This window comes from Platichthys flesus, chromosome 15, assembly GCF_949316205.1.
Source record: "Platichthys flesus chromosome 15, fPlaFle2.1, whole genome shotgun sequence".
NCBI lineage: Eukaryota > Metazoa > Chordata > Actinopteri > Pleuronectiformes > Pleuronectidae > Platichthys > Platichthys flesus.
In genome coordinates, this window is record NC_084959.1 from 8545299 (window position 1) to 8559786 (window position 14488).

Consider the following 14488-nt stretch of genomic DNA (forward strand, 5'->3'; position numbering starts at 1 on the left):
AAACCTTGCTTTCACTAATATACAGGAATTTACCTCACGTCTACGCCTTAAACACTTTCTCCAAGTCCAGAAAACGTAAAGATAAAATGTATATTCCTCATTCCTGGCTGATGGGCCACTTTATCACCATAATCCATAAAGGTATATTTAGATCTGATACATATACCATGTACACAGAAATGTTCTACTTTTACTACTGCTTACAGTTTCGCTGGTTCATAGATGTTAACACTCAGCTCTGCATTATTTGTTGAGAAATTCACAAAGTTGCGTAATGCGAAACGTTAGGAAAGAAACCTGGAAGTACTCCTGAACATTACAAGTTTTTGTTTTTATTAACTATTTATTAGGACCCATTCTCTATTTATTCTGTCAACATCTGGGTTCAGACTACTTTTCAAAAGTAATGTCTTATTTACTGTTTATTTGTGTTTGGTTGAAATAATTTCCCCTTTCCCCTCCCTCCCCTCTTTCTCGACACACTGACGCCCTCTAGTGATCACAAACAGCATTAAATCAAAAGTTATTGAGTCCTCCAACTCAGAGCAAATTTATTGTTTTAAAAAAAGAAGCAATCCTTTCAAAAAGTTATTTGTTAATTATTGAGTACACTTGATGTCACAACAACATTCAACAGTCGACTTTGTCAGGTTTGGTTTTAGATCAATTATTTACAGGGCCGTAGATGTGATCTCCGCACGTTTCCCGCCTCCTTTCAGTTAATTTTCACAAGATTAACACACAGTTGTATGTTTGAATGTGTGTACAGGAAGTTGAGTGTGTGTGCTTTGGCATCGTTCCTCCAAAAGGCACTCGAAAGACTTGTCCATTTCAAATATTTTTCCGAGTGTTGCTCATCCCGAAGAGATTTACATTATATCAAAAATAAAAATTATTTTGTGTAACGGAGACATGCACTGATTATAAACATGGACACATTGAATTTATATAAATGGTTTGTAGGCATAGGAGACAAAATGTTGTGTTCAGACAGATGGGGGTCACAGGAATAACATTGTGCAAGCTGTATTAATCAAACAATTCTATAATTAGTTCATTTGTTTATAAAGCAACTTTTTATGTTCTCACAGGATAAAAGTTAAGATTTTTGTGTTTCTTCATTACTCCATTAGACATGATTTGTTATTATTATTGTATTATTCACAATTTATTCTCATGTTTATGAATGTATTTTATGTTCAGACTGGGCATCTATACAAAAAGCTATAAGGTTATTATATCGTACCTGTTCTAACCATAGACTTTACATAAAGACGGACGACATGTGTGCTCCCCTAAAGTGAAACCAAAGGGCCTCTATCGCCCTCTGGTGTGTGGCTGCAGGGCAGGTCATAAATCCCACCTCCTCCATGTTAGCAAGTGGGACATGTACCAAACTAAAATATCAAAAATGTCATGTTTTTGTGTGATTTTAGATAGTTCTTATCACACTGACGTTTTGTATTCCAGTAAATTTGGTTTGAATTTATTTAATGCAATAAAAAGGGGGTCGTCCATCTTTACAAACAGTCTGTGGTTCTCACCACCACAGACCAGTAAACACGTATTTGGTATTAACCTCTAAATCCTTCGCCGTGGTCCAGTAGTTATCAATATAAGCAGCTACAGTGTCCATTCCTTCTCAGCAAACAGAACAATTCCTGCAGTGGAAAACTCGTTCTCAAGCATTCACACAAACAGACATGACAACATCTCAAACTTTGGTTCGATTTGATTTCACTTTCCTTATCGTATAAAGCCACTTGGATTTGTATTGCAGCACAATCGGTGAAGATCTCTTCCCGTCTCCTCTGTCCCACTGGACACAGTCTCTACAAGTTCTGAGAGCTCTGTACGAAAGTGGACTTGAAGTGTCAGTAAGAGCTGAGGATTAAAGCAACACTATGTACCTCTTCTGAGCAACAGCGCCCCCTGCAGCCACAAAGCTATGAAGTGGTTTTCATAAAGAGAGGAAGTTTCCTGTCAGTCTGTTGAGCGTAGAACTTGAGCGTAATTTATTACCCATGATCCCCAGCTTCCTGACCCAGAGAAGCTGCGGCTGAAACAAATCCACTCAACTCTGTTCAGAATTCTTCATATTTCGAGTTTCCTCACTGAATATTGGAGGAACGCTGGTTTTGTAATGACGTCTAAAGCCTAGCAACATATCCACTAGAGGGCAGCATAGAGACAAGAGAAAATCTAACAGGAACACACATGGCGACAACAGAGGTTTTGAACACAGAAACGGGGAAAAGCGTCTGACTTGTAAAGTTTATCCTTGTAACCGGGTGAAGTAACAGTATCATCCTGTAGTGTCGCAAAGTGTCTCCTCAAAAAGTTGTTTCTGAAATGTCCTCCTCGTGTCCTATAGTCGTCTTAGTTGAACCATTGGCTGCACTGCCCCCTTGAGGTTTCCTGCTGGTACTTCCCTGTCGTCCGCTTCGTACACTTTCAAAAGACGCTCATAAATAAAAAACCAATGAATGCAGATTAGGGAGAGAAGGCTCTTTACGTTTCCGTATACGTACCTAGCATTGAGCATAAACAAGCCTTGTGTCTTTTTAACTCATCTACAGTTCAGCCTCACTGTTAAACTCTATCTGTATCTGTTGCATTATCTGATTACTATAATTAAAGCTGCAGCTATCAGTCAGCTCCACACAAACATGACAAACACGATTAGGAGTGAGAATGAAAGAGGCTCAATTCTCCATATTTAAAAGTCAGTTAAGCGTCGACCTCATTTTGAAGCTGCTATTTAAGGTTTAAAAGTGATGTAATGACCCCCCCCCACACACACACACATATGCAAACAGATCCGTGAGGGGCCGGAGGACGTCTCCTGTGCTTCTCCACCTGTTCAGAGGATCAGAAAAAAGGTCCCACGTTTGCACAGAGCCACTAACAGGCACTGACCGTCAAAACTATGTCCTGTGTGCAGAAGTAACATGTTGACACTGCCCACATGATGTATCCCCCCCCTCATGCTGCAGCCAGGTGGATCAGCAGAGGCACTGCCGGCTGCCTTTGGTGACCTCCTCAGACGAGTGGACGGTGTTGGGAACGAAGCCGCTCTTGACGCCCTCCCAGCCGTCCTGGATCTTGATGTCCCCGCTCCGCACCAGGTCAAAGATGTCCCTCGTCAGATCCACGAAGGCCTGAAGGAAAGACCAGAAGCAAAGTGACACCTGGATAATTCATAAATACACACATGTGAAGCTGAGACGAGGAGGGAATTGACAAGACAATGAATTGATAACATTTCCAAAAGATACTGATCAAAGTTTGAAGTAAGTTTTTAAAGCAACCCCCCAAAACAAGATTTTCGAAATGCCTTGGTTCTTTTGCTATTTTAAGATATTTCATTAAACTAATAAATCAAATGATGATTAAAATGAGTATAATCAGCAGATTAATTAACTAATGATTAAAATAGTTGTTGCACTACATAACTATTTGTTTGGCCTTCATCCAGTACTGTTAAAGTTGTGTAGTTGTTGTTTATGCTGCATTGAAATCCAGTGAGACAAATCGCCTTCTTCCTTGTGTAGAGAACGTGTGACATCTGATCCAGTGTCACTTATAGACGATGTGTCACCTTCTCCACATTGATGGCGTCCCGCGCTGACGTCTCCACGTAGCACAGCCCGAAGACGGCTGCCAGCTTCTCCGCCTCCTGCCGGGTGACCTGACGCTGGGCCTCCAGGTCACACTTGTGACCCACCAGCAGGAAGACGATGCCGTGAGGCTGCACGTGGCTCTGAGCCTCCTCCAGCCAGCTGTGGACATTTTGGAAGGATCTGCGGTTTGTGATGTCAAAGAGCAAGAGACCACCCACTGAATTGCGGTAGTAGGCTCTGGTGATAGACCTGGAGGAATAAATAAACAAATGAATAGATAGATAGATAGATAGATAGATAGATAGATAGATAGATAGATAGATAGATAGATAGATAGATAGATAGATAGATAGATAGATAGATAGATAGATAGATAGATAGATAGATAGATAGATAGATAGATGGATAGATGGATAGAGGGATAGATGGATAGATGGATGGATAGATGGATAGAGGGATAGATAGAGTTTCATCTTTACCTGAACCTCTCCTGTCCTGCAGTGTCCCAGATCTGAAGTTTGATCCTTTTGCCCGGCTCGATCTCCACCAGCCGGGAGAAGAAGTCCACCCCCACAGTGGGGTCTGACACCTGGGCGAAGCGGCCCTCCGTGAACCTGCGGATCAGACACGACTTGCCGACTGTTGAGTCTCCGATGACGATCAGGCGAAACTGGTAAAGCCATATCGTCTCCATGTCTCATGGGAAATAAGATCTATAGCGAAATTCAGAATAAGTCACTCCATTACTATATTTATATTTACTACTCCTCTCCTCCGCTCCCTTCACTGGTTACCAGTGGCTGCTCGCATCCGGTTCAAAACACTAGTACTTGCGTACCATGCTGTGAACGGATCCGGTCCAGTCTACATCCAGGACATGGTCAAACGCTACACCCCACCCCGTTCACTCCGCTCTGCTTCGGCCAATCAGCTCGTTGCTCCCTCACTGCGAGCTAAACAATCATCAAAAACACGACTGTTTTCCGTCCTGGCTCCTAAATGGTGGAATGAGCTCCCCATTGACATCCGGACATCAGAAAGTCTAAACATCTTCCGCCGAAAACTAAAAACATACCTCTTCCGACTTTACCTTGAATAAATAAAAAAAAAAAAAAAAAAAAAAAACACTAACAACTTTTTGAAACTAACACTTTACTAGCACTTAAATGGCACTTACTTATAGCACTTTGTAGTTTTGCCTTATTTGAAGAAATTGTATTTTCTTGATTCTTGTCGTCCTTGGTATGTACCCTCGGGTTTGAATGCACTTATTGTAAGTCGCTTTGGATAAAAGCGTCAGCTAAATGAAATGTAATGTAAATGTAATGTAATATTTTTCATACTTGGGCATCAAAATGTCTGATTTTATTCAAGCAACAGTTGAATAGATGTCAAGTTTACCATTGATATAAAATAATTTTATAAAGACAATTGAAACATATTAAATAGATCAGCTTGGATTTAACTCCCTTTAAAGCTTCCACTCAGAGTTAAAGCAACAGGGAAAAAGGGATGTGTTTAATCCCCGACTCCCAGATTAATGTGCAGTTAATCCACAGACTGTGTGGACCACATGTTATGATACTGAGATTATCACAGGAAGAGAATGACAGGCTCGGATCATCTCAGCCGTGTGCATGTGATTCACAGTAGTGATCTAATCTGAGGGGACGGACGGGAGGAGGAGGGAGGCCACTCCTCTACTACTCAGTAAACACCCTGCCACAGTCGTCCCCCAGGTGACTCGCAGACAGGTTGCTCAAAAGCAAATGAGGCCCTGAAGGTAGAAAAGTGGTTCGGTGTGAGATTCACAGAAGGCCTCCAGCTGCAGCCATAACAACATATAAGTTCACAGCTCATCATGAGGCCCTGCCCTGTTGGTCTAATGTCAGTTTATGAGTTTATTATTCACTTGAATAATTCACAATGATAAAAACAGCAGGTGATGACTTACCTTAAAGTTATCGGCTCAGTATGTGTAGAAAACAAACCCCATATCGATGGTTGTGTTTTCAGGAGATGAGGCTCCAGACTGGTTAGCTTCCGGAGAAATCTCATGAATTACATCATCTTTATAAACGTCCCTCTGGTCTGTGATCAGTGTTTTAAGGTGGAATCGTCCGGCTGTGTGGTGATGATGGTTAAAGGAAGCAGAGCGGGGGCTGTGTCCGTGAAGATGTGCTGATGAAATGGCAGCAGGACACAAACAGCAGCATCACACATCTCCCCCTCGCCCTCATCAGCACCATTACCGTAACTGTACGCAGAGAGGCGCAGCAGCATCAGCAGAGCTCGCGGTGAGGCCTTCACAGACTGTGGGAACAAAAACACATGAACACGAGTTTAGTTTTGATGACGGACAGTTTTCTTTGTTTTTTAAATTTTGTTTTGTTCTTTATTTAGATTTTTGCAAAAATAATCCAGTGGAAGGCATCAACCTACAACAACCAAGCTACTATAAAGTCAATCTTTAAAGAAACAAACACAATGAGTTCTATATAAAAGAAAAAAACAAATGCATACTCAGTTAATAAATACTCATTCTATTTCACATTATTATTTCACAAACTTGACTATTTTAACACACTTTAAATAAATTCATTTTCTGCTAAGAATATCTATACTATTGTAAGGTTTCAACCTTAAAGAACCTTGATGAACATAAGTTATGATTTGGTGCCATAGAAATAAAATTGGATTTAAGTGTTGTCAATTAATGTTGGTACTAGTGTTCATTTTCAAAGTTCATCCAACATTAAGAAAATAATAAATATACAGTGCCTAGCATTAATGTAGGCTACAAAAAAATGACACTGTGAAGTTTTGAGGTTATTGTACTTTACTTCAATGTTTCAACTTAATACTTCAGCCTCTACATATGAAGATTCAAATATTATATTTAGTTTAGCCTTAATATTTAAAGTTTAGACATTAGAGATGAAGAACTTGAAATCATGTTATGTGATGTTAATATATTTGTTTTCATTGGCCTTTGATTAATTTGTGATTTAATGCTTATTGATATTTCAATGCTTTTCATGTATTTTCCACGGGTTGAAGATCGTACTGTGTTCAAATTTTGTACTGTTGTAATAAGATTATGCTTCATCCTTGATCATTAACCGGTACCAAACTAATAGAATCTAATTCCAACCATATTTGAACTTAATGGTTGTTTAGCGCAGCCTCCAACAAATTTGATAGTCAAATACTGATAAGACAACAATGTATAAGTAATAATTGTGTCATTGTGTAATAGGGTACTCAATTTTACATAATGAGTATTTTTCTAAAACACTTCTGTATTTTAGCTTTAGTTCATTTTTGAATACTGGACTGTAAATGTTTGTGGTAAAGGTCCTAATAACATCTTTCTGCCTGAATCTCTTCTTTACGATGAGTACCTGAACGCACCATCTGCCATGAACAGCTGTATTGAAGTTGCTCACAGAGTGAACTGCTTCAGACTGAGAAGAGAGGAGGACTTCAGAGGTCACTGCATTATATTTGAGAAGAAAGGAAATGTCCAATTTATAATATTTTTCTACTTTCAAGGACTTTTATTTAACTAGTTTAGAAGTTTTTTTTTATCTAAGTAGTATCTAAGTTTTTCTTCATTATACTGAGAAGGTTGTTCTTCCTTCAGGGCTGCAGCCATGCAGCAGGAGCTGTTGTTCAAAGTGTTGGTCATTGGGGACCTGGGGGTCGGGAAGACGTCCATCATCAAGCGGTACGTCCATCAGATCTTCTCCCAGCACTACAGGGCCACCATTGGGGTGGACTTCGCCCTGAAGGTGCTGCAGTGGGACCACGACACGGTGATCCGGCTGCAGCTGTGGGACATAGCAGGTCGGTCACACTTTGTCACAGGTTTATTGCACATCAGGTGACTGTTACGGCTGTGTGTGTTCGTGTGTGTGCGTGTGTGTGCGTGTGTGTGTGTATACTCATTTCCAGCATTAATACTGACCTCAAGCTTGATCCTAATGAGGCTAAACCTCACTTCTGAGGTCCTGGCTAAATTTAGGCTTAGGCCTGGGGTAGTCACGAACAAGGTTAGAAATAAGGTTTTGGTTAGGGTGTCGAATGAAAGTCAATGCAAAGTCATAAAGGGACAGCTGTGCAAACACATGTGTGGGTGTGTTTGTTTCAGAGACCTACTTCAATAAGGGTTTAGGAGTCTTTTTAGGAGAGTGAGCACATGTTACATAATAACATAAGGACTAACTGCACAGTGCCGGTAGATATCTCAGTTTATCATGCATATGCCTGAAAGTTGTGTTGTCTTGAAAGTGATTTCCAGAGCGATCACCTCAGCATCTGGAAACAAACAGGATAAATGGAAATGAGCCTCTAACACAAACTAAACATGAGAAGATGAAGTGAGCGATGTGAACTCCCAGTGAAAGAGTGTGACAGTGGTCCCTCCCCGTCATTTCGTGTCTGGTTGAGGAATGCAGATCTTGTGGCTGACCGTGACTCAATTGACCCCATGGTCATAATATCACATGACGGCGACTACTGTAAAATACACACCCACACACACACATACACACATACACACATACTCTTATACCTGTCAGTAATGAGCGTGTTGTACGTTGATTTCATTTTCTGGAACTTTAAGGTAGCTTCACATCCAGCATTACTTGTGTGTGTGTGTGTGTGTGTGTGTGTGTTTGTGTGTGTGTGTGTGTGATGCCACCCAGGACAGGAGCGGTACGGGAACATGACTCGTGTCTATTACCGGGAGGCGGTGGGAGCACTTGTGGTGTTTGACGTATCGAGGGCCTCTACGTTCGATGCTGTGCTGAAGTGGAAAGACGACCTGGACTCAAAGGTCAGATCACAGCTCCGTGAGTTCCACAAAGAGGGCGACCCACCGGTGGTCCACATCTGGCAGAGAGACTCAAACTCTCCCTGTCTCTCTGCGCCTTTTTTAAAAGGTGTTAATGAAAAACCATACTGAACATACCTGCACAAGCTGGGCCACCACCACACACTTCAACAATTCATGTCAAGGTTCTGTTCAGAGTAAGCTTAATGTTCATGGTTGTATAAGATTTAGTTTTAGTGAAAAGGAAAGCACATGTTTTTCTTCAAGCACTGGCATTGAAAGCAGTTGGTGATGCATCATCCACTTTACAGTTAAGTCCCATTCAGGAGCTGCATCCCAAGGACTCAGTCGACAAAGACCACATCTACGTTTTACTCCTCCGCCTTAGTGGACTGCAAATTCAGAACCGAAATGAGACGGCAGATTTGGATGATTTTTTTTGCCATTGTTAGCTGCTTAAACCGGCTGAACTTTCATACATAGCTTGTTCTCTTCGTCATCACAAAGAATCCTGGAAGGACCGAAAGGGGTTCTACTTGTTGGATCTTTTGTTGCTCTGGAATTGAAGGCTATGGAGTTCTCTGCCAGGGTTGAAGGAGCCTTTGAAAAGGAACAGCCTATAGATGAGATACAATCAATGTTCAAATGCAGCCATCGAAGAATGCAGCCCTTGAATTGGGAAAAGGCTCAAATCTGAACCTGTTGGCCTCCCCTCATACAAAACTCGGAAACATGAAAGAGAATTTAGTTTTGCTTAATTTCTGGATTCCAACGTGTTTGGGTTTGAGATAAACAATACTTTGTTAAAGCACAAGTTTAGACGAAGGGTAATTCTTCAAATGAAAATCTAGCCACATGCAACACAGACGTAGGATCCATATTTTACTACACTGATTTGTATATCTCCAAATGCTTTGCCAACTAAATCTAGTTTTGGTTCTTATTTTGTTTGTTTATTTATTGGTAATTTGGATGACCTGAAGTTTTTTATTAAGATTGAGAAGTGTTTGTAGAGGAGGTTACAATTGCCCTGTGTCTCGTTTGTTGGTTTGTTCGGCCTTGGCAGAGAGACGCATTCTACTGAATGCAATTCTAGGTATTTCTGATTCATATTAAGAATTTAGAGGAATATAGTTCACCTGTGTGAATCACTGTAGCTCTCATGGCGTTGTTGCTATAGCTGCAGCGAAAGCAAGTATCACATCAATGATGATTTCACATCTTGGCTCTGCGTGCTGCCTCCAAGTAACTGAAGGTTTACCTTTCTGAAACTGGCAATTCATCACAATTAGGGAGCAATGTTCCTGTTGAATAAGTCAAAACATTATTTGATTCATTTTCCAAGCGTACAATGCCACGAATTCCTGCAGGTAAAGATGCTCTGAAAGACATGTGAAGATTATCTGGTTCCTCGCTTTGACGGATGGCTTCTCACGACATCTTTCGAATGTGGCCGTTCGAGGAAGTGATGATTACTTTTGATCATTCTGACACTTTTATGTTTACAGGACTAGGAAATACACAACTAAAGATAGATAAGACAAGTGTCATACCCATACATTTAGTGGTTAAACCTTTGGCCTGTAAGGAACCTGCACTTTTCCACAACCATCATGTGACCCATCTCTCTTCTTCCTTAAGGTGACTCTAACCAATGGGAGGCCAGTTCCCGCTGTGCTCTTGGCCAATAAGTCCGACCAACTGGGTTCCCAGCAGCCCAAACTCGACTCCTTCTGCAGGGACAATGGCTTCGTCAGCTGGTTCGAGACCTCTGCAAAGGTACAAGAGGGGAGACTTGGGACATAGGAGGTAGTCACTGAGGCGAGAGGGGAGACGTGGGACGCAGGAGACAGTTACTGAGGCGAGAGGGGACTGGTGTCAGTTACTGTAGCTGAATTTCTGGGTGTTTTGACTTGTTCCAAACAGTCAAATCACAGGGGAAAGAAATTCAGAGTTAAATCAATTCCATAGTGATATTTTGCATTGACTTTGATATAATAGATTTGTTGGGGTTCTCTTTAATATTGTACGGGCTCAACCTTATTATGTTAAGTGCCTAAATGGTATAGTACTAGTATTGTATAGGATTCTGCTCTAACACTGTTTACCCCTGAGACTCCTAAAGTGTTTTGTGGACCCAAACACTTGCTTGTGGGGGTTTTTTACTGCTGACACTAAAAGTAAGAGAACACTATTTGAGAACGAGAGGAACGTCTGCAGCCTGGTGTGAATTATTCCTCTGGTCCCCCCCCCCCCCCTCTTGTGTGGGACCTGTTTAATGAGTTACGCACCGGAGTGCGAGTCCGAGACGGCAGCTCTGGTTGGGGAACATGAGAGAGCTCACTACACAGGTCAGACAGATTAGCATACAGAACAGTGTGTGACATCCCAGCTTCTAATGAGTTTTGTGGGCAGTGTCCAAAAAAAAAGAAATGACCAAAATAACCATAGAAAAAATAACAGTTTTATGATCAGAGCCACAGGACGCATGCTTCTCTACAGCAGAGAAACCCTCTACTGTGACATTAGCAAATAACACACTGACTGTTTAACTGGCCGCCTGGAAAAAAAAAAGGTTTCAATAGGGAGGAAACTAAGATAAACCATCAATTCTCTGATGTTCTGGTGTTCTGGAGCTAAAATACTTCTGGAAAAGGAAATAACTCAGCGATCCTCTTAGAATATATGATTCTGAAGCAATAAATCATTTCTCTCAAAACTTTGGTGCAACAACTTCACTGGGCTCTAAAATGTGGACAATGAGACTTTTTTCAGAAGACATGATGTGCTTCAAGTAAATAAATATTGAATTGCAAATCCTTTAAATCATTTGGGGCCTGTGTTCCTGAATTAAAGCGAGTGGAGAGTGTAGAGGCAACAGTTTGGACTAAAACACTGCACTGCTCAGTTTCCTTCACTGAGCAGTGGCCGCTATAGTAGCAAAAACGTACATGATCTTTTTAAAAGTGTTTTTCTTTTCCTGTCACAGGAAAACACAAACATCGAGGAGGCGGCCCGCTGCTTGATCAAGCACATCCTGGACATAGAGGAGAGTCCAATGTCAGAGAGAGACCCCAGCTCCCTCACCCTGTCCGGATACGCCAACGCCACGAAGGATCACCTCAAGTGCTCGTCATGTTCGAAATGGTGACGAGTCTCCGCCCAATCCAAGTAGATAACGGCTGTGAGGCCACAGAGATATGTTCAGCTCTATTCCAAAAGATTCATAAACATGTGTTGTTATTTAATATTTAACCAAGTTTAGAACTATTGGAAATACTCAACTCTTTGGACTTTGTCAGAAACCGAAACGTATATTTCACAGCCATTGTTTGCCTTCCTTTTCCACCACAGAACTTTACAGTATTATTTTATTTATATATATATAGTATTATAAATAGGCTATATATCTCAATGCTTAATAAATCACTACATATGTAGAAGAAATTCTGTTACACATTGTGTTTGATGTGCTCAGTTTCTGCATCCTTCTTCTCTTGCTTTGAACATATCTGACACTGTGACTCTGACATTTGGCTGAAGTGACAGCTCCCGGTGAGGATGTTTCTGTAGCTCTTACATAACTTGGACAAAAAAACAAACACATTTTGACATTTTGATCTGTGGTGTGCACACAGAGATATTCAGCCTTCTTGTTTTCTTTGACCTTAACCTCCGCCCACCTTAATGCCATCTTCATCAAGTCAAGGTGGAGGAAATTAAATCTTTAAAGTCACGAACAAGGACATGACTACAGGTCTGACTATGTATAGTGTGGTTTATCTGGACAGATCAAAGTGTGAGGGTTGTACCCAGCGAACACCTGAGATGGTTTTACCTCTTTAATCATAACTTCAGCAGTGATGATGTCATGAGAAGCTGAATTTGAATCACAGACTGTAACGACTGACGACACCCGTTATCCAGAAATGAATCCCAAATATCCTGGATATGAACGCTGCCATCTTGCACTGATTTTATTACCTTGACCTTTTGCACTTTCATTACGTTATAGCTTCATTTATAAATTGATAAAACTTAATGTCCCTTTTTTGCACATCAGTCTACGCAAGTAAGTAAAGTGATCCAGAGAGAAGCACATGGCACAGCCCAGCCCCCAAAACATGAAATATTATTATCTTCTACCTGAGTAAAAAGATGATATAACTTGTTTTATCAAATCGTCTTTATGATGTGAAGGATTTCCTAACAATTACACAAGATGAATAAGAAATGACAAACGGAGATGCAAAAAACAACAACAGACAGATAACACGTCCCCGAAGTGACGCAGCAGGATCCCAGAGAGACACAATCAGGGCTTCAAATTTGCCTTGACACATTTTCTTCAATCTGTGCTCTCTTCCTCTTCTGAGTCTGTGCCCCAGTTTGCACGTGTTCTCCCCTCGTGCTTTGAATTATTTGGCGTGTTCCTAATCTTGGCTTAACCGGTTCCGCTGGGTTTTAACCCAGCAGGGTTTGGGCAAAAGTATGTTGTCTAATGACTTGGGGACTATGTGTGGACTCTGAAAATTAACTAAGCCCCATTCTGCCGCCACAAAGGTCATACTACACTATCTCTCTGCTGAAGATCACAGACGTATTGTACAACCTGAGTAAAGAGCATGCATCCTGTGCATTAACAACTGGCCTGTAAATATGTGAAGACGTTTGGATTCACGCTGATCATAAACTGATTGGCTGGAAAATGAGGTTTTGCACGCTGCAGAGGAAAGAAGCTCACAGGACTCCTTTACAGTCGGAAACAAACATGTGGAGATAACGGAGGAGAAGCAATTTAGCAGATATGTCCATTAAATTAACAATGTAATTAGCTGATAAAAGCTAAACGCTATTAGCAAATTGAGAATTCCTTTAATTAGAACAGCCCTGATGAAGTATCAAGCCCTTCACCAAGTCTCTTGGTTTCTTCCAGCACTTCTCAGTCCTCTCATGATACAGCATTGTATGTGGACGTCATCTATGTTTCAAAATGAAAGTAAATATTGTTAAAATGACTTTACAGCAAACCTGATAACTGCTGAATGATTTCTTTTTTTCATTTCCAGTCAAGAACCTGATCTGTGGCGCTCAGAGACCACAGAACATGCAGCCTTCGTGGAGTCGGCCTCGAGTGTCATTTCATATTCCATGTTTTCAAATTAGGCATCAGCTTTATGTTTTATTTCGCTCCCTTTGATGTGTAATAGCCCGGCCTTGTACCGCAACACATTGGAAACGGCGTTCTCTGCGGAATCCAGATGCCATGCAATACAAATGTACTGTATGTGTGGTTCCATATATAACACTGCACCATACATACATCTTCAAAGTACATATATCTGTATCTTTTTAAAATATGTGAACATAATAAAATTTTGTGAAGTCCTTTTGGTGCTGGGCACTTTCTCATTGTGCCTGTGCTATAATCGATCATTGTGAGAATCAAAATGAGGAAAGGTAATTTTTGTTTTAAAATTTTACATTTTGAGAATGAAGTAGAAATGTTGAGAAAATCATTTTGACTTCATTCTCGTCATTTTGACAAAATTCTTGACATTTCGACTATATTTTAGATATTTAATTTGAAAATGTTGACATTTCAATTTATTTGTCACAACCTTTCACTGTTATTTGTGGCATTCTGACTTGATTGTCGACATTTAGAAATTAATATTTGAAATGGCAAAAAAGATCATCTCCTGATTTAGTTTGACTTTATTCTGAACATTTCAAATATCTGTTTGACATTTCGACTTTATTCCCAACGTTTCATTATTTTTCTTAACATTTCAAATTCATTCTTGAGATTTCAGCTTTATGCTCGACATTTTACTTAATTGTCGACATTTCGACTTAATTTCAAACGTTTCAAACTTGTACTTCATCACATTTTGAGGTAACTATCGTCAATTTAAAAATCTGCATTTCCACAATATTCTTTAAATCCAAAAGGTACACAAAAATCCTCATCCTCTCATCTGTCTCCTGCTGCATTTCACATACAACCTGGTGTGTTTTCATTAAT

At 40.5% G+C, this 14488-nt stretch overlaps 2 protein-coding genes across 2 annotated transcripts; one reads left to right on the plus strand and one right to left on the minus strand.

Annotated features, from left to right (window-relative positions):
* Positions 1 to 478: 478 nt before the first annotated feature.
* Positions 479 to 5868, minus strand: LOC133969156 (ras-related protein Rab-39B-like). Its single transcript, XM_062405442.1, has 4 exons — positions 5578 to 5868; positions 4103 to 4336; positions 3602 to 3872; positions 479 to 3161 (listed from the first exon to the last, which is right to left on the minus strand). Exons 2-4 carry the CDS (start codon positions 4315 to 4317, stop codon positions 3006 to 3008), a joined length of 642 nt encoding a protein of 213 aa, XP_062261426.1. The 5' UTR covers positions 4318 to 4336; positions 5578 to 5868; the 3' UTR covers positions 479 to 3005.
* Positions 5869 to 7110: 1242 nt separating this feature from the next.
* rab38c (RAB38c, member of RAS oncogene family) lies at positions 7111 to 11819 on the plus strand. Its single transcript, XM_062406338.1, has 4 exons — positions 7111 to 7472; positions 8333 to 8463; positions 10102 to 10239; positions 11450 to 11819. The coding sequence occupies exons 1-4, from the start codon at positions 7280 to 7282 to the stop codon at positions 11609 to 11611; spliced, it is 624 nt and encodes a 207-aa protein (XP_062262322.1). The 5' UTR covers positions 7111 to 7279; the 3' UTR covers positions 11612 to 11819.
* The last annotated feature ends 2669 nt before the right edge of the window (positions 11820 to 14488 follow it).

Bases quoted from the DNA above. Each gene is read 5' to 3' on its own strand.
- LOC133969156 (XM_062405442.1), bottom strand. From the start codon at position 4,317: ATGGAGACGATATGGCTTTACCAGTTTCGCCTGATCGTCATCGGAGAC. The intron at 3,873-4,102 runs GTAAAGATGAAA...TTATTCCTCCAG, and splicing joins GCAGGACAGGAGAGGTTCAG to GTCTATCACCAGAGCCTACT. The intron at 3,162-3,601 runs GTGACACATCGT...TCTTTCCTTCAG, and splicing joins ACGCCATCAATGTGGAGAAG to GCCTTCGTGGATCTGACGAG.
- rab38c (XM_062406338.1), top strand. From the start codon at position 7,280: ATGCAGCAGGAGCTGTTGTTCAAAGTGTTGGTCATTGGGGACCTGGGG. The intron at 8,464-10,101 runs GTCAGATCACAG...TTCTTCCTTAAG, and splicing joins AAGACGACCTGGACTCAAAG to GTGACTCTAACCAATGGGAG. The intron at 10,240-11,449 runs GTACAAGAGGGG...TTCCTGTCACAG, and splicing joins GGTTCGAGACCTCTGCAAAG to GAAAACACAAACATCGAGGA.